The sequence below is a fragment of the Buteo buteo genome, chromosome 24, assembly GCF_964188355.1.
Source record: "Buteo buteo chromosome 24, bButBut1.hap1.1, whole genome shotgun sequence".
NCBI lineage: Eukaryota > Metazoa > Chordata > Aves > Accipitriformes > Accipitridae > Buteo > Buteo buteo.
The window spans coordinates 19903198-19923372 of NC_134194.1; the positions used below are offsets into that span (position 1 = coordinate 19903198).

At 40.3% G+C, this 20175-nt stretch overlaps 1 protein-coding gene across 3 annotated transcripts in view; it reads left to right on the forward strand.

The window, feature by feature from the left end:
* The window catches only part of CTNNA1 (catenin alpha 1), a 127489-nt gene that overhangs the window by 63433 nt on the left and 43881 nt on the right, over positions 1-20175 (forward strand). For all 3 annotated transcript variants that reach the window (XM_075057121.1, XM_075057119.1, XM_075057120.1), the window contains 2 exons: positions 6801-6881; positions 7728-7880. In XM_075057121.1, coding sequence (XP_074913222.1) covers positions 6801-6881; positions 7728-7880 — 234 coding nt within the window. The remainder of the gene's footprint in view (positions 1-6800; positions 6882-7727; positions 7881-20175) is intronic.

Genomic DNA, 20175 nt, shown 5'->3' on the forward strand with positions numbered 1-20175 from the left:
CTTTAAGTAAAATGGACATTTACCTTTGTTATTAAGCTCTGGTTCCTTAGAGGTACTTGTTTAAACTAAGACTTGTTTTCTCCCTGCTTCTCCCTTCACTGTCCTGTGGCATAATTGTAATACTGACTGCCTGTCCAGAGCAGGCTGAAGGCAAGTGTTAAGTGGAAAGTAAAGGGATGGAGAACGTGAACTATTTAAAAATAAACAAACAAAAATAAAACCTCAAACCCACCCCAAAACCGAAGCAAAACAACAACAAAACCCCACCTCCAACCCATCAGGAAAGTACATATCTTTAATGATAAAGCAAATTAGGAAATGCTAGATAAATTTCTTAAATTGCTCAGCCATAGTAAATATTTTCACATTTGTTCTAGAGTGAAAGAAATACATGCAAAGAAATTACATAAACCTATTTAAAGAGTTTCTTCACATTTAGTGTTCACTGTACAAAAAGTACAGAAGCTGAAATCCAGCCTTAGCTGTCAGTTGCCAGCTGTCTGATGGAACTACTGCACTGAAGTACCTGTGGTTGTGCTTCCCATAGCAGCTCATCTGGTGTAAAATCCTGATTTGAAGTGTTGATTTGAATTTTAATAACATTTAAATATGATAACATAACATTTAAAAACAGTGTTCCAAAGGGTGTAATTAAGAAAATTACAATGGCTGTAAGGTCAAATATTACTCCTCTCCTGTGCTATCTGGTTTTGCTATTACCAGGAGACTGAAATTAGGTATCTTTTAGAAACATTTTGCAATTTTGCATCAGTATCTGTTGGTAGGTTCCTCCCACATCAAGATTGTGTAATTTGGCACAGAGTTAAGAGTTAATGTTCAAACACGGTAAGTTGCTTCCTTTCTAAAGCTTTCCACTCTTTGGCCCATAACCAAACAAGGGCTATTTAGCACCTTGCCAGCGAGTTTCCTGTTTGGGAAACTGTTAACGCGAACTTTATGGGCGCTTTTCTTAGCGAAACATGTGCACTTTTTTTATGCGCTTGTGAAATAACAGATATTACCAAAAGCATGCATCTGATTCTCTTAAGTCTAGAACTCTGCAATAATATTCACATTGTTCCTTGAGAGCTGCCTGGGGTGTTGAGGTATAGTAGGCTGGGAATAAACCCCAGCTGCCCACAAAACTCACACAATTTCATTTCACCTGAGACTAAAAACTCGCTTGCATGCTGAGGAAGACCACCTATGAGTGCCATCTTGGGACTTCTGCCAGAATGGGCACTTTGAAGTAATGGCCTGAATCATCATGTGCAACAGGAGAGGGGGAAAAAAGCGTGTCCACCTCAGGAATAAGCTTGCTAGGACCAAATAACCCTTTCAGGGGCTTCTCCCTTACCCTGCTCCTCCAGCAGCAGCAGAACTGGTTTCCCTGCTAAATGCATGTGCTGGAAAAGTAGAATTGCACCCTGAGGCTAGCATTGTCATTTAGTTAGGCTGACATCTTGTGGAAGCCTTCCTAGTGTATTAAGAACAACAAATAAGCTAATTTTACATGATGTAGATGTGGGCTGCGTGACTTTCTTGTGCTGTGGGCTTGGAGGATGGCAAGCCCTGGAGTTGCAGGCGAGGCTGGGGCAGCTGGGATTTGCAGCCACGTGTGTGGCACCATGCAAACAGACAGCTCACCCTTCTGCCTGAAGAAATGATTGCGTTAATTTTTGCTGGACACTAGCATGTCAGGGATCACAGGAGTATTTGCTGCTTTTTTGCTGAAAGAGAGCCTTTGTGCTGTGTCAGTAAGGCTGCGAGGTGAAGGAGACGAGCACAGATGTGTGGCTGTACAATTACCGTGCACTTACTGTCACTCGGGTGCACTGCCATGGAGCTGGGTTAGCAGTGAGCCCTGAGAAGTGGACATGTGAGAAAAGCGCATGTCCAAAGTGATGCATCATCAACAGATGTGTCCAGCCCTTCAGGCTAGCTGCAGAGAGAGGTCTTTTGGGCAAGGGCGGTGGAAGGGATGGAACAGGGTACCATAGGCCAGGTGTCATCTTCCTGGGAGCAAAGGACACACATGTGCTGTGGTGTAGCGTGGTGACTGTCACCTCCGTCTCTGGCAGCACTCTGCCCCTGGCACTGGTTGCACATTTTAATTCCTCTTTGTACCAAGATGCGTGCAGGAGCCAGCCCTTCCCCTCTCCATGGGCGCTGAGGGGAGCATGGGGCTGCCACGGCTGCAGCCTGGCAGTGGGGAGGGGTGTCGGGGTGGGAGCAGCATGGCATGGCAAGCTGTGCAGGAGGGGGAATGCAGGCATCTTTATTCTGATTCAGGTTCTTGCTGAACCCTAGATGATACTGTGCAGCCCCAGTGCTTTGGTGAGCTATGGGCTCACCATGGGAGACTCCTTCCTGCAACAAACCAGTGTATAGTCCTGCTTCCTCAACCATCAGACCTCAGATACGAAAACACCACTGAAATTCATGTGTGTCGTACTTCGTTGCTTACCTTTCCTGGTCTTGAATCAGCTACTGTTATATCTAGAATTTGCCTGTAGCCCTTGTATCATGGTAATAGGATAACTGTCCATACCCCTCTTTGTAGACATGTAATTAGGCTAGGTGTCAAGGCAGAAATGAAGCATGTGACAAACTGAATCTGAGCACTAAATCTCCTGCCTCCCCACGAAGCACCGCTCAGCAGGGGCGCACTGACGTACGACTGCCTCTGCCACTGCCTGCCCAGAGGAAGGTATGCCAAGCACTCATTTTTCACTTATTAAATCACCATCGTTAACCACGACGCTGCCTGTTGTACAAACAGCTCAGAAGACAATTCACAGATTATCTGAAGCAGAAACCTCTCTGTGAACCATCTTTTTTTAGGTAATTGCATGCTGGGTGGCAGGCAGGGCAGTGGTGACTCTCAATCACACAGTGGTGGCACATCTGGCTCGCATCTGGGTGCTCATTGGGGGAGGAGGGATGCTGGGCTCTGCAGGGGTGTGTGTGCTGTGAGGGCTGGTGCCGGGCAGGAGGCACTGTTTCTCTCAATAGCTCTGTAGCCTTAGCTTAACCTAAACTGATGATGAACCATTGAGATTAACAATGAAAGTTTTTGATATTTAGCTGTAAAAACATGGCTTTGTGACTAACTCATTGTAATACATGCACTGCTGATTCTGGTGGCTTTAAGACAGCATTCATGTACTGCCACCACTGTGCTCTTGGTACCTTTGTAAATCAGTTGGGGTTACATTTTTAACATCAATAGCTGTAGGAAAAACTTGGTTCAGGGTTTTTTTTTGTTTGTTTTAATTCAGATGGCAGGCCTACAAAGGGAATGCTTGGTGACAGAGATGGTGATTCCACTTGCCTCCCTGTATACAAATGCCCTTTCTTTGCTTTAAGCCATTAAAACAAACCTTAGTGGGGATAGCTGTGTGAGCTGGAACAGCAAGGATGTGACAGTGACTGCTTGTATTGCTTTCCAAGCAGGGTAGCAATGATGGTGGAAGAGCAGAGATTATGGGGGGGGGGCAGAAATGAGCAATTTTTAACACCAATTCCAGCCTCTTTGATAAAGATCTGATTTAATTTAAAGTAAATTTGCAGCATGGCTAAATTTATTATCCATGATACTGGACAGAGCTGTGGTATCGTGCTGCAAAATGACTGACATGGTTGACATGACCCTATTAAATCTACTGAATCTATTAGCTGCTTACTGACTGCAGAGCTTGTGATTCCCTCAGCAGAGTTTTGTGCTGAATATCTAAAAATCCTATTAGTAATTTGAATATTCAGGCTTTGCTATTGTGAGTCCTCCTAATCCTGTGGATAAGAGAAGCTGATAGCTGGGATGTGTTGTGCTGCCAAATCATTAGTTGGCTTCTCAGTGAAAGTTTAGACTAGAAGCAAGGACCAATTTTTTAATAGTAAGGGTAATTGGTTACTGGAATAAATTACCCAGGTGTGGTAAACTGTCACTTGGAGCCTTTAAAACATGATTTATTAATTCAGAGAGACTAGCTCAAACAGGACTTGTTAAGCTGTAGAGTGGAACCAGTGGGTAAAATTCATGGGGCATGTGGGAGCCTGGACAAAGTGACTGTTGTGGTCAAGGATGATCATCAGTGTTTTTGTGTGCCTTGGAGGGTTTGTGCAGCCGCAGGCTTTGTGGCTCTTCATGTGCTCCAGCGACCACTGTCCCACTGACTGCCTCCACTCGGAGCTAACGGGGCATAATTGGTCCCACAGTTAGTGCTTTATGTTTCATTTTTTGCAAAAAAGGTCAAGAAACTACAGATGGGCAAAACTTGACATCCTTGTCTCCGGGCCAGGACCTTGGTTAGAATGGGCTGTGATGATTTAAGATGTTAATGACAACAGGGTCTCTGTAGCCACAGAGGTGCGGACATCCATCATGTTTGTCCTCTTCTGCCTTGCTGCACCAGCCCTAACAAAGGAGACGTGTTAGTAGCTATATGCACTAAATTGTTAAATTACCGCAGCTAAATTAGCAGGGCATTTTATGTTGCAGCCTTCAGAAGGAAATTCTGTTAATACTTTTGATGAGCTCCTGTACTAAAATTTCTGAATGCCAACAAGGTGGAAATAAATTGGAACCACCTTGCTTAAAACCTAATGGGTTTAGATTATATAGCTCTTTCCGTGCTAGTACGTGGTGTAGCTTAATAGGAATGGATGAACAGTATGAAACTGGTGCTGCTTAGGCTCTAATGTATGCCTTGCGTGCTTTTCAGGGCATTTTACATAGGACTGGCTGTGGTCTCATCTCATGAACTGAATATCCATTAGTAGAAGCCATCTCTTGGTTTTTCTCTCATCCGAAAGGCATCTGGTCCTCGTGCACTGAGGCTGTTCTGGGCTGTGAAGCCAGGGACAGCAAAGTGGAAGCGATGGGTGGACTCGCTTCAAAAGCATGCTCCTGCTTCGTGTTAAAATGGTAACGTAGGGGCACCCAGGGAGAAGTAAAATGGCACTTCTTAGAATAGCTGAATGTTTGGCTTTCTACATAATAGATGAGTATATAACTTGGATCCAAAGATATTCCTGGAAAAAAACCCCCATGTGTATGGGGGGGTACCATGGGTTCAGTAAAATGGTCACATTGCAATAGGTAAACTGGTGTGAAAGCATCAGAAAGAGCAATCAGCTGCAATTGCAGGTTTATGTCTCAGAGCAGGCTTTTAGTTTGTGCGCTGCCAGTTGGCAGGTTTCAGGTTTTCAGGTGAATCGCCTGCTGCAAGGAGCTTGCTGCCTGCCTCGGGGTGTGGGCAGTGCCCACCGCCACCAGTGTGCCCAGAGCTGCAGGTTGGGACAAAGCATTCACGTTCAATGCAAGCTGGATGGGGACTTTCTAGCTTAACTGCATTTTGGTTTTCATATCCACCAAGCATGGGAACAGCAAACTGTTCAATAAATAAGTAGTATTAATCTCTACTTTATTTAGAGACTTTGGCTTTGATTTTTGAATGCGGGGTGAAGAACGGGACAGTGCTGGGTCTGCCAAAGGCTGTGGCGTAGTCAGAATGAGCTCCTGGTTTTCATTTCAGTCACTTTTCAGTTACCTTTTGTGATGAGAATCAAATTACTTGACCAGGGAGGTGACAAATCTTCAATAATTCATTAAACTGTAATGACTTTACAATATCCTAACACCACCCCACCCCACCCCCCCCACCCCCATTTTGTTAAATTTTTATTTCTGCTGTAGCGTGAATTCCATGTTTTAGATTCAAGGCTGCTCATCCAGGTATTTCAAACCAGCCTGTCACCTGGAGAATTGATAACTGGCATATCCTTACTTTAGTGCTGCTAAATGGTTTTTCTTCTCAACAGGATAATTATATTGATCGTGGCTTAGAACTTCAGAAATTGGATTGTGGTTGCATAAAGTATGTTTCAAAGCTCTAATATAAGCTATATTATACAGAAAAAACTCCCAGCAAAACCAGACCACCACCATTGTTTTATCTAACACTCCCAATTTGATACAAATCGGGATATTTTCAACCCAGTGTCTGCTTATAAAGAGAGAAGCTGCCACTGCTTCTTGGCCCCTTGCCCTCTTTAACAACAGGGCTAATGCGAAACTTGCTGTATCGAACCTTGGCAAAATCCAGCTCTCAGTGGGTGGGCCTGGATGCTTACTTGAAATGTTGGATTTCATCCCCGACAAATGTTTTGTAAGGATTCTACCTTTAAGATAATTGATTTTTGGCTTTTGACTGACTGCTCAAGAGCAGTTTTCTGTGATAGTTGGGTACGAAGGTGTGTAAGGGAGCACTGTTGTATTGGACAGGCAGCCCTGTGGACTGCTTGCATGGTGCTCATACCTGTAGGTTGAAGGCAGCATGTGAGATGTTTGTGTGCAATCCACTGGCCTTGGGTGATCGTGACAGCCGAGGCTTGTAGAAGATTGAGGGTTGAAGCTGTGCCGTTCTGGGCTCGATGCAGTGCCAGCCGTGGGGTGGTTGACAGAGCTGGCAGAAAAGAGAAATCTAAAATTCAGAGGTCAAATGTGGTCTCTGGCTGATAAAGAGCAAAAAGACATCTAGATTTATGAAACCATCTTTTTCTTCTGAAAGCAAGCTGAAGAGTGTTAAAGGTAGAATCTTAAGGTGTCAGATGTTACTGTATTGCCCAAACCAGCCAGGAAGAGAGTGCTTTATCAGGCAGGTGGAGGTTTTACTTCTAGTGTGCATAATTGCTTAAAAAAAAAAAAAAAAAAGCTGACAGTGTACTCAAAATGAATAATACTAGTTTTATGTGGAGACCCTGAATACCTGTTTACCTCTTTGTCTCTTGTTTTTCAGGCTGGACGCAAAGAAAGAAGCGATGCACTGAACTCTGCGATTGATAAAATGACCAAAAAGACCAGAGACTTGCGAAGACAGGTAATTAGTATATGAAGTTGGTACTTGTTGAGGCAAATGAGTGCATTTCTGCATGTTTGCCCTCTATGGAAATATGTTATCTCTTCATTTGTTTCTAGGGGCAGTGGGCTTGCCTGCTTGTATTTGGTGAATTAAGAGCTAGGAGCTTCCAGAGCCTGGTTCACAGGGAAGCATGGGGTGGAAGTGTAATCCCCTGTTAACTGTGTAATAAAGATGTTTAATTCTTGACCCGTCCTCGTGGCAAAAGACATTTAAAAACAAACAAACAAACAAAAACCAACCCCAAACAAAAAAAAACTCAAAAACCAGAAGGCCCCCCCCCCCATTTTATGGATTTTGAACATAATCGGGGATATTTTATAATTCTGATGGTATTCATCTCAGCCTGTTTTCTTTGAGGACTGTATTTGTATAACATCAATCTTTTGTCCGTTTGGTTTTTAAAGCGATGTATTCCCCTTTTCAAGTAAATGTGAATATGGATCAAGTTTGTTGAAAAATGTTTTTATTCTAGTAGAAAAATAAAAAAGTTAAATCAGCATGTTGTTTAATCAGCTGAGGGAAAGCAGCAAATTTACTCAGACAAAACCAATATGAGCTGCTAAATCAATATTTGTGGCCAAACTGGTGACTTGCACTTACATAACTAATCCAGTTTTTTAAGGAGATTTAATTTAAATTGAAGCAAAAAGCGTATAGACAAGGCAGTGCAGGGAAAGCCTTGGTCACACAAAGGAAGAAGGTTCAATGACAAAAGTACTTTAAGCTTTATGTATTAATACAGTAAAAGGAAAACAGCAGTAGAACACTACTGAAAAATAACTCGTTCTTTTATTTTTATTTTAGCTCCGCAAAGCTGTTATGGACCATGTATCAGACTCTTTTCTGGAAACAAATGTTCCGCTTTTAGTATTGATTGAAGCTGCCAAGAATGGGAACGAAAAAGAAGTTAAAGAATATGCCCAGGTTTTCCGTGAACATGCCAACAAATTGATTGAGGTAAGATGGTACAAATTAAAATTAAATTATCACTAGTTAAATTAAAACAAGACTAGGCAAAACACATTTTTCAATTCTGTTGAAACAAATAGCAAATTCTCTAATGGATTTGCTTTTTAAAATTTAATGAATTTAAATAAAATTTAATTTAATATTTAAATAGAAGTGTAAGCTTATCAAAAAGCAGCAGGTACTGTTACATCGCCCATGTAGTTTTAGATATTGTACAATGTGAGTATATCATGCTGTTACCTTTACTTGATTTGTTAATTGGAGATGCTGATGTGGAGTAAGGAAGACTATGGCATGACTGTCCTGTGGTACAATTGGACCTGTTGCTTGAAGCCTGGAGGTTTTTTCTTTTCAGTAAAATACCACTGAATATAAACAGGCCTCTTATGTGAAGACTTTTAGAATGAAAACCTGCTTGTGTCTGTGTAAAGAGCAAACAAAAGACAAACAAAAAACTTGCAAAAACAACAAAACTGATCCCTGTCACCTTTTTCTAATAAAAACCCAAAGGTTCTCAACCTGGTTTTACTGAAGACTAAAGCTAATCTATGGGAAGATCAGCTTAAATGGGACCAACCTGTCTTAACTAAAATGCATTAAGGATCATTAGCCTACTCATACAGGTAACAGTTTTCCAACAGGTAGTACATTTACAAAGAGCAACATAGGTTCATACCCTGTATTCATGGATACATATTGGTAACCTTGTCCTCTTGCCATTGTTTTTGCATGAGAGTTTTGTGCCTGTTGATGCTAGATGGCAAGGAACAAACATCTATAGGTATTGTTGAAGAAACACACCACTAGGAATAAACTTCAAAAACTACTCCAGTACACTTCAGTATGCTTTGAGGCATCAGCTGGCGCATGTGCTTAACCTCAGCAGCTACCTGGGAACAGTCAGATACTGGTTAATGTATTTTTGCTCTCTTAGTATCACTGTGTTTTATAATTGAGTCCATGTGCCTCCTAGGCTCATCAGGAATACTTTCACACAACTTGACAGATTTAAATTACGCAAGAATAAGACTATTGAACATCAGTAAAAGTAGTTTCTGGCTCTTGCCCGATATATTTTTCTCACTTTTTTTAAAGCCTTAGGGGCTCGAGTGTGGTGAGCAACTGCCCCATAGTCTAGGGTGCACCAAGCCAGTACAGCTCTTCAGGGTTGCTGTCTAAGCAATTAAGATCTTGAATTCTTCAAAGGTATCTGTTCTTCACCTTTGGCCTGCTGCATTTCAGTGTAGATGCCATCTTCATGTAGTTTCAAAGTTATTTTATTCTAAATTTTAAGTAACTAACGTTCGACAAAACAGCAGGTGGAAGACAGTGCTGCTGTGCCCTGCCTCGGCAGCAGGTTACAGCTGTTCCATGTGCAGTGGTGGAAACGCTTTGAAGTGGGTGTTATCTAAAGCTTCCCTTCTTCGTGTTGCGAGCCTAATTTATCTAGAAAATTACATTTAGGGCTTGTTTACAGAAGTTGTTGACTGGCATAACAATAGCAGTACCTATTCTGCCACCTCTTCAGTGGATGCGTGGTGTCCACACATGGAGTTCATTGGCATAATTACAAAGGTGTAATTGTGCTGCTCTGTCTGCAAGCTTTCCTCCTGCTCTTGCTAGGTGAGCCCTTACTCTCTGCTCCTTCAGAATATGTGTGCCATCTGAAAAGCAATGGGGGGCTGTCCTCACTGGGATGTAAGAGCAGTTTTTACAGACCTTACCTTGTGTGCAAAATGCCAAGCTGCAAATGAGTTTTACAGAACCTCTATTCAGCCAAACAGTCTGTCTTTCAAGAAAGACTATTCCCCTGAAAGTATGCATTAAACAATATTTCTGACTGGCATCAAAAGGTTCTGCTAAAATGATATGCTGCTGCAACAACTTTTTGAAGGCTTGCTTATTGCTTTTGCTGTCTAAAATGTAACTATAGCTATGAGTAGCATGATCTAGGTGGCTTATAAACATCTTCCATGAATGTAGATGGATTAATATATGTGCTTAGCTTCAACGGAAGGGTATTATACTCCTGCAGAGCCTTTGTCTCAAGGGGATAGAGAGCCACTGCGGAGTCGTATGTGATATCAAATTTACTGTGAAGGAAGACAGGTTGGGGTGGGTTGCACTTACAATGTCTCGGTGTGTCTCTGTCAGAATGGAGAAGGATGTTTGCAAGTTCCCATATGATTCTGCTCTTGGGCAGAAAACTCAACTACAAGTATCCAGAGAAACAATAAAAGATCGTGTAAGAGCAGAACAGAAGATGTTCTACTTGGTGAGATGAGAAGCAATTGCTTCCACCTGTTTTCAGTGGAAGATAAGTGTGCTGGGGAGTTTATTGTAACTACCCTCAGAAATGCTGCTGAGTGACTCAAGACATCAAATGTGACAAAACAGCTGCAGCGCAGAGTGGAGCTGTGTTGTGTATCACACTGTGATTGACAGGCTGCTGTGTTTTAGATGTAGAAGAGAACGTGTCCTTTCCTTTAATGCTAAGCGATGGGAAGAAGCACTCATAAGACACCTGCTCTGCACTAGGAACTCCGAAGATCCCCATCTGAATTAGTGAGATGTTTTACACCTTGGATTTAGTACCCCTTTGTCCTGTGACCAGGAGGAGTCAGTGCTGCTCTCCTGGTGAACCAGCCACTAGAGGGGACTGTGATATTTATTTATTTATTAATACTAAACTGTTGCACGTGTTGGCTAGATGGGAGGAGTAGCAGTGCTGGTTCTGCTCTGGGTTAGCATGGGGAGTTCTTGCTCCTGCAGTGCAGAGGTGTTTACAGGCCTTCCAAGTAGCTGTAAAGAGATGCAAGCACATGCTTTGGGTAATTTGATTTTGAAAGACTCCTTTTTTGGCAGCAGAGTGCTGTCTGCTTTGTGGTTCCTAAAGTCCAGGCAGCCAAATTTGACCAAAAGGTGCAATAACCACAAAAATCTGATTTGCCTGCTGGGTCTGTATCTTCTAGAGAAACCATACCAAAGCTGTGTCCCAAAGGGCTTCCATCTAATTTGTTTCTCGTGTAGTAAAATACTAGTGCCCTTATCCTGTGTTTTGAAAACTGAGTAACAGTAAAATAGTAAAATGAGACTTTTCTCAGTTGAATAATACATTTCAAAGATAGCTTTCAAAATTGCTCTCTACTAACAGTCCATTAACTAGCTAGCACTCTGCCTGAATTTTGTTAAAGGAGTTTAATTCAGGAACTGAGAAGCCAGTTTAAATGCAGCACACAAGAATAACAGAAGAGACAGCATTTCACAAACCAGTGTAAGAAAAAGTTAAATTCACTTGTGAACTATGAAAGTTTTCCTAATTTACAGATTGTAAAGTACTTGCGTTCCAGTGGTTTTTACAGTGTTGGGTAAAGTAGCCTTGGCTCTCCAACCTGTAACTTTGCTGTTAAGGAAAGACAGCTTGGCATTGGCACCCTTAGATTTAATGTTCCTCCCTAGAAGAAATTAGGCTGTCCTGCAACTTGGTGCTCATTTTCAATGATGTCAGTTAGCACCATGCTGACTTTTTGTTCCTCCCAGTCTTTGAAGTGTGCTTGTGCACCAGTTGCCTTTTTACTGCTCCCTGTAGTCACTGCAGTGACACTTCTGGCTATTCTCTGAAAGTGAAAAAGCTATAAATGTTAAGAAACTTTTGCTATGCTGTTGAATGCTTTAGGAAAAAAAAAAAAAAGAGGTTGTTAGTTTGTCACTGTTGTATACTGTGTAGTTTTAATGGAAAAGTTTCTCAGACCTTAAGAAATTAGATAGTTAAAAGGAGATGAGGACAGAGTCCAGGTTAAAATCTTCTGGTAGCTGTTTGCTTGCCGAAGGATATTTTGGTAAAGGAGAGTTTGCAATTCCTTAAAAACAGCAAATAATCTTATCTTATTCTGGAACCCAGTACCCCTGTGTCAAATGTTTTTCTCAAATTTTATGTTTAAGTCTCTTTCTCAGACAAACTTGGTACGACCAGGGAGGCAAAAGCTCTCAGTGATGTTTCATAAGCATCAATTTTTTTCCAGTTGCCTTAATTTATCTGAAAAGACTGCTCCGTGCCTTTTTTTAATGCACTGGGTTGTATCTTGCATATGGAGAGATGATTTTCTCATCTTCAGTGAAAACCCATGAACAGATGCAGACTGCAAATTTATTTGCTTGGAAAGAATCACATTTGGGCACTTGCAACTCCATAAGCTATCTGTAGCCTCTTGCGCTGACATTTTCCCCTTCTGTTGCCCTAACTGTTTAGCCCAATGTCCTAGAGTAATTCTTCAGACCTTGGTCTAAAAATACCACTTTCCAAAAGCCCAAAGCCTTGCACACTTGCAACATTTTTACTACAATTTGTCCTGATTTGTCCATCCTTACAGCCTATATATTCTTCAGAGAGTCTTAACAGCTGCAGATTTTTTACATGTGAAAGGCTTTTAAAAAATCTGAAGTGGGTAAAACATAGCTTGGTTTTAAAATAATAGCTAGCTTTTGGACTTCAGACACAGCAAAGGTTTTGAAAAACTGAGGCTTGCCTATCCTCTGTTCATGAGATATAACTTACCTGGACATAGCTAGTTACCTTTGTGATAAAGGTATACATTCAGTGTTTGTGCATCTTACATATTTATTAAAAATGAAGCACAGAATGGGAGTATCCACCAGATCTAGAAATAAATCTGGTGTCACAAGATTATCCTTTGTGTCTATTAGCCACCCGATTTCCAAAGTTTATAGGAAGTTTATAAAACGAGCATCTTTGGAGGTGGGAGTGGACTGGCTTTGCTTATTCTTTAAATATTACTTCTTCATGCTTGCCATCAAAGGTGTGTATCAGTACTGAAAGATAGAGACGATGTATCTTGGGTGAAAAATGCAGACAAGCATAGCACTTGACACCCAAATCAAATATTGACTTGGAACGTTTTTCTGAACTTTGGGTATATTAATCTCTCAAAACTCGGCATTTTCCAGGCTAGACTCATTATCAGTCATTACTGTGGTATCTGAGCACCTATTTTTCCTGTTTAGTAAGCTAATTTACAGGGGGGGAAAAAGTCTGCAAACTCAAGTTTGTCTTTTACTTGCTTTTATTTTTAAGGTAATTGTGTATTACAAGGGAAATGTCCTTGCTCCATGGTCTGGAGAAGAGAGGCAAAGTTAGTCCAACTTGAGACTAATTTCCTATTTTAAGATGGAGAGCAAAATGTCTTTTCCAAAGAACAACCATGTTTTCTGTAATTTGTCTATAGATAACCTTGGCAGCAATTTGAAACAGATGTCTTTAGTAAATGACCAGTATAACTCTAATGTGCCCTCTAAAGTCTGACACCCTTCAAGAACTGATGCACTTTCCTTGTAAGTTCATTTTATTAGTCAACTAATTCATAAATAAATTAAATTCTACTCATAGAACATGCTTTCCTTACATTCATAATCAGTAAAGTAGGAAAACCTTAGCTAAAAAAAAAGTTCTTCCATTTTCCAGCAAAACTGGATATACAAGTTTAATACATCATACATAAGTAAAGGCAAGTGACCTTTTAACAGGATAACTTTTGTTCTTGTAAGGGTTTTTTTGAGGCCAATCTTCTAATGCTACACCAAATTATGCATGAAAGGGTCTGTAGAATGCTGGTAGAGATTAAAAATCACGTTGGAAGAGGAATAAGAGATTTCAGGGTAATCTTTCTATCCAGATTTCATTGTAGATACACATGGGAGAAGCCAGGTAGTCAGTAATCTGACAGTGAAACTGATGGGAGAGATGAAGTGATTGAAGATGAATTTGAACCCTCACATATCTGGACAGCTATTGGGGTGTTTGGAAACATTTTTTTATTTGAAAATCATCCCGGTTAGCTGCTGCTACATAGAGGAGAGGCATTTCTGCCATACCTTTTCCATAGGGGCAGTCATTATGTTGGATGAGTGTTGAGAGTGTGGGGTTTGGTCTTTAAACACTTGCGCCAAAGGGGATGTGAAGGGTGTAGAAGTTGGAGGTGAATGAGGTTAGGGTTTGGAAAAGTATAGAATCATAGAATCCTTTAGGTTGGAAAAGACCTTCAAGATCAAGTCCAACCATCAACCATTCCCACTAAACCATGTTCTGAAGTGCCTTGTCTACACGCTTTTTGAATACCTCCAGGGATGGTGACCATGTTAACGTCCTTTTACCCCTCTAGAAACAGCCCTGTGTTTACTCTGTTCCCTTTTCCTTAGGAAACTTCAGGGAAGGGGAAATCTGTAAAAGACGTCAGGAAGTATAAGCACAGTTGAGTACAGGGGCTGTTGATATGATGCCTTCAGAAGAAGGTAAAAAGCAATAGAGTCCTGGCCTGTTTTATTTTCCAGATATTTGAGTCTTAATTCCAACAGCATTTTTAAGTAGCTTTTGGGGTACAGCTTTTATAGATGTGGCATAAATGTTTTAATTCTTGATATATAACTAAAAGTGTCGATGCAGGTCTGGATTTTCATCATCTTAGTCATTAGCAATATTGGAATATTAGTCATGTATTGTCATCAAGGAGTTGCCTGTGTAGAGCTCATTCCTCTTACTATTTTGTTGCCTTCTTCAGGAGCATAATGTGTTTATAATTACCATTAAGCTTGCCATGAACAGTTGTCTGAATCACCAAAAACTGGTTTAAACAGCACCAAGTTGGAAGCCTTTAGTAAGATGATAATGCAGCATGCTCTGAGTGATAAGCAAAATGAGCTAGGAAAGAATTATGATTTCTGCTTTGATAAACACAGATGCTTTTTTGGATAAGGATAATTATTCAGGTACTGTCCAAATATCACTGCTAGAAACACTTTTATTTCAAAGAAAAACATTTGTGTTGCTAAGAAGCATCTAAGATGAGGATTCGCTTTGAAAGTTTTAACTTAAGATCAGATCTACATTACATACCAGTGGTGTGATTTCTGTCATGGTAGCTCAGATCGACTTGTGTAACTAATGTGTTTTGTGCTTATAACAACATTTTATCACTTTAGCTTGTTTGTCTGAGGAAGGAATAGTTCCTGTGCCAATAGTTACATCTGCTGCTACAGCTGCATCTACGAGGGGCACGGTGCCCACGTAGCACACTGGTATTCCTTTACCAGCTCTGCTCTCTGTCAGGTCTATAGAAAGGATAATCTACCAGTCTGGAAATAAAGGTATTCCTGTACTGCTAGCACTTTACTACTGTGGATATGTTTTATGCTCTAGATGTATTAGTTCCCTTCAAACACTTCTTCCCTCTCTTTCATTGAAAAACTTCCCTGTTGGCAAGAGAGAGAAGGGCTCTCCCTTCTGCACTTGCTGCTCAGTAAATGGAGCCCAGTTCAGTTTGTTGTGATGCAGAAACTCTGGGTTTGCCCAACTGTGTGAAAAATTTCACTTCTTTATGAAACCTTGACAACATGTGGGGTTGCATTCTGTTGGAGAAAGATATTTCCTCTGGGTATGGAAGGAGTTTGTTTTACCGAGCTTTCATGGGACAGCTATACCTAAAATGGCACCAGGTAGCTGGAGAGGTTGTTGGGAGACAGCTCGTTTAGATTGACAGCCAAATGCAAAGCTGTACTCCTTAACTAGATTTAGACACACAGATACAACTTGAAAGGTGCAGGTTTTGAGATTTGATCCCAAAAGTGGTTACCCATGAAAATATTAAGCAATTGCCTCAATATTATAGGGAGCAGAAAGTACACAGAATATTGTCTCTGATCCCCTTCCTCTTCCAACCAGTTGCCAGCCTGTTGAAATAAAAAATCCTAAAACCCCAATTTCTTATTGTCTAAAACTTTGGAATCAAAACTGCAAACGTTTTGCTTGCCAGTTTTGTTCCATCTAGCTGAAATTTCCCCTCCATGTGTTTATAACCAGACTTGAAATTAAAATTGCTGTCATCTTCTGTGTGAGGTTGCGGAGCTCTGGAAATAGCAGTTATCTCAATTTTAGTCCATCGTTCCCCTCTGTGCTTTACGTCTAGAGTTTTTCTGTGTGCGGCTTGTTTTATTTAAAGGCTTTTACTATTTTAAGTTAATACATTGGGATTCTGTTGCCCACAACAAGCTCTTGCAACGTACCTTCTGTGGAGCTGCAGCCACTTGCAACTACTTAAGTCATATAAAATCACAGAGGAGTTGACAGCATGACTCCCAGTAACTTGCTCCAGAGTCCCTATGGGCTTGAACCAAAGTCCTCCTGCCATCCCTCCATGCATTAAAGAAGTGGAACTGTTTTGCGTAATTCATAATTAGTTATGCCTCTGCAAAACTAGTGAGTTCATAGGATTATAGCTATAATGCAGACTTCTCCCTCATGCGGTACCTATTAGGACTGGATGTTAAAATGTTCACATTTGTCTTGAATATTGAGTGTAGCGTAGAAGTGAATTAATAAATGTATGGACTTATTGAATAATAAAAGCCTTTTTTTTTTAAGAGGAATGGAAATTACATAATTGACACATCTCTTCTGAGAGTCCTCAGTTGCCACTTAGGTTTGCCAGAACAGTTGTTTCTACAGATAAATTAATTTCATGGGCATTGACCATCATGAAGTGAATCTGGACTGTTTTCTTAATATGGGGGAGGAAGAAATTAGATGTGCTGTATTTGAAATTTGTGAGAGTATCAGATACACTTTTCTTTGGCAGGTTCTCAAGAAGAAAATGTTGAATGGCTGCCTCTTTTTTTTTTTTTTTTTTTTTTTTTTTTTTTACTTTTAATATGGGTGATTTTAAGCTGCTTACAAGTGGGAATTTGCATTCCCCGAGAAACTGTAAAATGAAAAGTAAAAAATAGAGCAAGAAGCTGAAGTTTTGAAATTTAATCAGCCATTAAAATGCCAGGAACACCTTTGAAAAGCTTTGTTTCCATGTTGCTGAAATTCCCAAAGTATCTGTGTATAAACGGGTATGGTGTTGTTATTTTTGCATAAGGGTTCGTGAGCATCTGTTATGAGAGGATACTGGTTAATGTTAAACTGAAAAGTTACATTTTTCAATCGTAAGAGTCTGAAAACTCTCTTACTTCTGCAATGCTGTTTTTACAACTGCAGTTTCAAATGAGAGTAGTCAGACTCTTAGAATTCAATCAGTGTATGTTTGTCTTCTGCATAGCGATACATAATCCTTATTTATAACAATGCTGTGTGGCAGAGGCAGCTCTGACAATTTTAAATTATGCAACAATAAACACATTACAGAGCCTCCTTTGGATTACACCATTGCTGGATGATTGCATCCAGCACCCGTTTCGGAGGGCTTTGCGTACTTGAATTCCTGAAGAAGCTGTCCTAAAACATGACCTGTAAACAAGGAGGAAAAACTTGCTGTTGCATTTCTGAAGTCAATCCAGGTACATGAAGCAAAGACTTTAATACAAACTTTCAGTGTCAGCCTTTGAAATCCTTGAAAAAGATTTAATGATGGAGATTATAGTTCCTTTTTCCTCCTCCGTTTTTTGTCTCTTATTGAAAAAGCAATTTGTCAATCCTTTAATAAACAGTTCCATGTAAAGTAACCCCTCTACCTAAGCTAGGATGTCAGTGCAAAGAGAAAGTTTAACAAGTACAAAGCTGTAGCAGTATTTCTCGATTATTTTCAACAGTGTAATTTTAGTAGCTTAGCAAAGACCCCAACCTTGTGTAGTTGAGGCTGCTATAGTCTTTGAATTGCTGGAAGACATGGCTCCTTAGTCATTATCTGAACAAATTTGAAGTTCAAAAAAAATAAAAAAATAAAAAATGTATTTCAGGTGAAAAAGGTAAAAACTGCCTATTGTCAGACAAGGCAGTTGTCTACAACAGCTGACAACACAAACATAGGCTGACAAATTGTCACTAATGGAGGAAAAAACTGCTTTAGAAATGTCAAGGTTTTTCCTGATTTAAAATTAGTAAATTCTGAAGCATCAAAATAACTAGAATTTGAGATGGAGTCACTCTGTGACAGATGGTGCAATTTTTTTTAAAAATTTTTTTTTATATTGGAATTACACCTTCCTGCTAATAACTTATTCCTGATAGACCCTTTGCCCTGAGATGGTACCTGCTTTTAGAAGGAACGAGTTAAGTAATGCCTCCTCCAAAGGCATCATGTCATCTTGCAGTAGTCTGATGTTGTTGTTAATACCAATCCGATTTGAGTTTCAAAAACTGGCCAGTGCATGAAACCCACTTCCCAGATGAGTTCGTCCAGCTTTGAGTTTTACTTGGCACCAGTTTGTTAGGTCGTTTTGTAGAAATGGTTGTGTCAGTGCACTTCTTGATAATGCTCAGTGCATTTGTCACTGGGGGTAAACTTAAGCTCATTCATCTAAACATCAGCAGCTGCTTTGGGTCCATCCTGCTTTTTGGGATACATGAAGCCATCTTTGGGACATGGTTGTATACTCTATAAACTAAGAGAGCCTTGATATTGCAGCAAAAAGATGCTTTTTAAATTGGTCTATCAGTGCTGCAAGAGGTATCTCTGAACTATGTCAGTCTAGTTGCTCTAGCCTGTCTTCATTCCCAATGTATTTTTAACTTTTTTCAAGAGATTGCTCATTATGGCTGATTACATTATTTGCGATCATTTTGTCTCCTTTGATGCCTGTGCCAGTAGTGCTTATGTAAAGAGGCTTGATGATATTGAATGGTAAGAATGAACAAATGCAGTGGGAATTCAATTGCTATTTTGCTCTCAAGCACAAGTGTTCTTTCTAAATCAAGTCTGACCACTTACTATGTCAGTCAGCTACGTTATTGGAGACGTGGAGCAACTACTTCATTTACATTTGATTTAAGGGGAATTTTTGTTTGTTTGACGTGCTTTTATTTTATTTGGAAGTTTTAGATATGTATGATTTCTAAGTGCTCTGCATGCTTTAAAACAAATTTGGCTGTAGTTGATCTTCATCTCAGTTGTAAAATCTGATGTATTATATGTACCTGTCAAATAACTGGCCAGTAGTACCCTATCTTGTCTACAAACAGGGAGTTGAAGTTACTTGTCAAATATCACACGTGAATTATCGATATGGATTCTTTCAGGTAGTTTTGAAATTAAATTTCTTAATCCTACAACCATCCACCTCAGCTGGTACATGCAGTTTTAGAATTCATGCTATAGAGCACCTGATAATGAATGATAATTTAGAATGCCTCATTGTAATGTCATTTACAACTTGATTAATTAGTTAACATAGGTCATCTTAAATTTCAAATTTTATGAGGTTTGTGAGTGTTTTCCAATAGTTTGACAGTCTTCCTATGGGTGCAGTAAATGTTGTATTGCTGTGAATTTACAGCCACGTCCGCAGCACTCTGAAGTCACCTCTGCTGCTGCAACATCCTCACTTTGCTCTGATGTTCAGCAAATAGTTTGCTGGGAAGTTTGTGTGCTAATCTGGCAGAGAAACTAATTCGCCAAAGCGAATAGCTTGCTTTTGGACGAGCATGCTGAAATGAAGTGTTGAGATTTGGAGACGCAGCAGTAGAATGGGATGTGGCAGCCAACAGTTGGATTGTCTTAAACTGCCAAAGACCCTCAGTCAGGGAAGCACACATGCTTCTTTCATAAAGGTTGGCAGTCCCAGTCGGGCAATTTCTAAAGAAGAATTGCCATCAGTGAGGTATTCAGAAGAAAAATGACTGTTCAAAAATGACTGTGCAAAAAAGCAAAATTTCATCATACTATGGCGGGGACACTCAATTATAAACTTCTTTGCCTCTCTGTATTCAGACAGAGCGGGGTTTCTCTGTGCTTGATTCATCACACTTGGCTTGAGAGAGAGCACAACATCTCCAGATATCGGAGAGGCTGATTTTGTAGTGCTTCAATGTCGCTTTTATTCAGCCCCTACTCAATAGAGCTTTGTGTTCTTCTCACTCCTAGAGATTGTAACTGCTGCTGTGGAGGCAGAAACGATGTGGAAATATGGACCATAAAAAATACTGGCAAACTAGTGTTTCTCAAAAATATGACCTGTGCTTAAAACAACAGCAAAATCTTTATTTGACTTTTAAATCATAGCATCTTACTGTCTTCTGATTATTTTTTTTTGAGCCTCTAAACAAAAGCATAGTATACTACAGCTCACTGTGAACTAGGGATTTAAGACATAGCAAATCTACAGGAAAAACCCCCTATGTTCAAACTAAAATCCCTTTCTGATAGGGCATTATAGAGAGTACAGCTGTTTGGTGGTAGTGCCATGCAGAGAGGAACTAAGCTGGAGACTGGAGCAAATGTGGTAACAGAAAGGATGGAGAAAAGAGCCTTGGCTAAGCTGGGTTGCAAGCTGCATG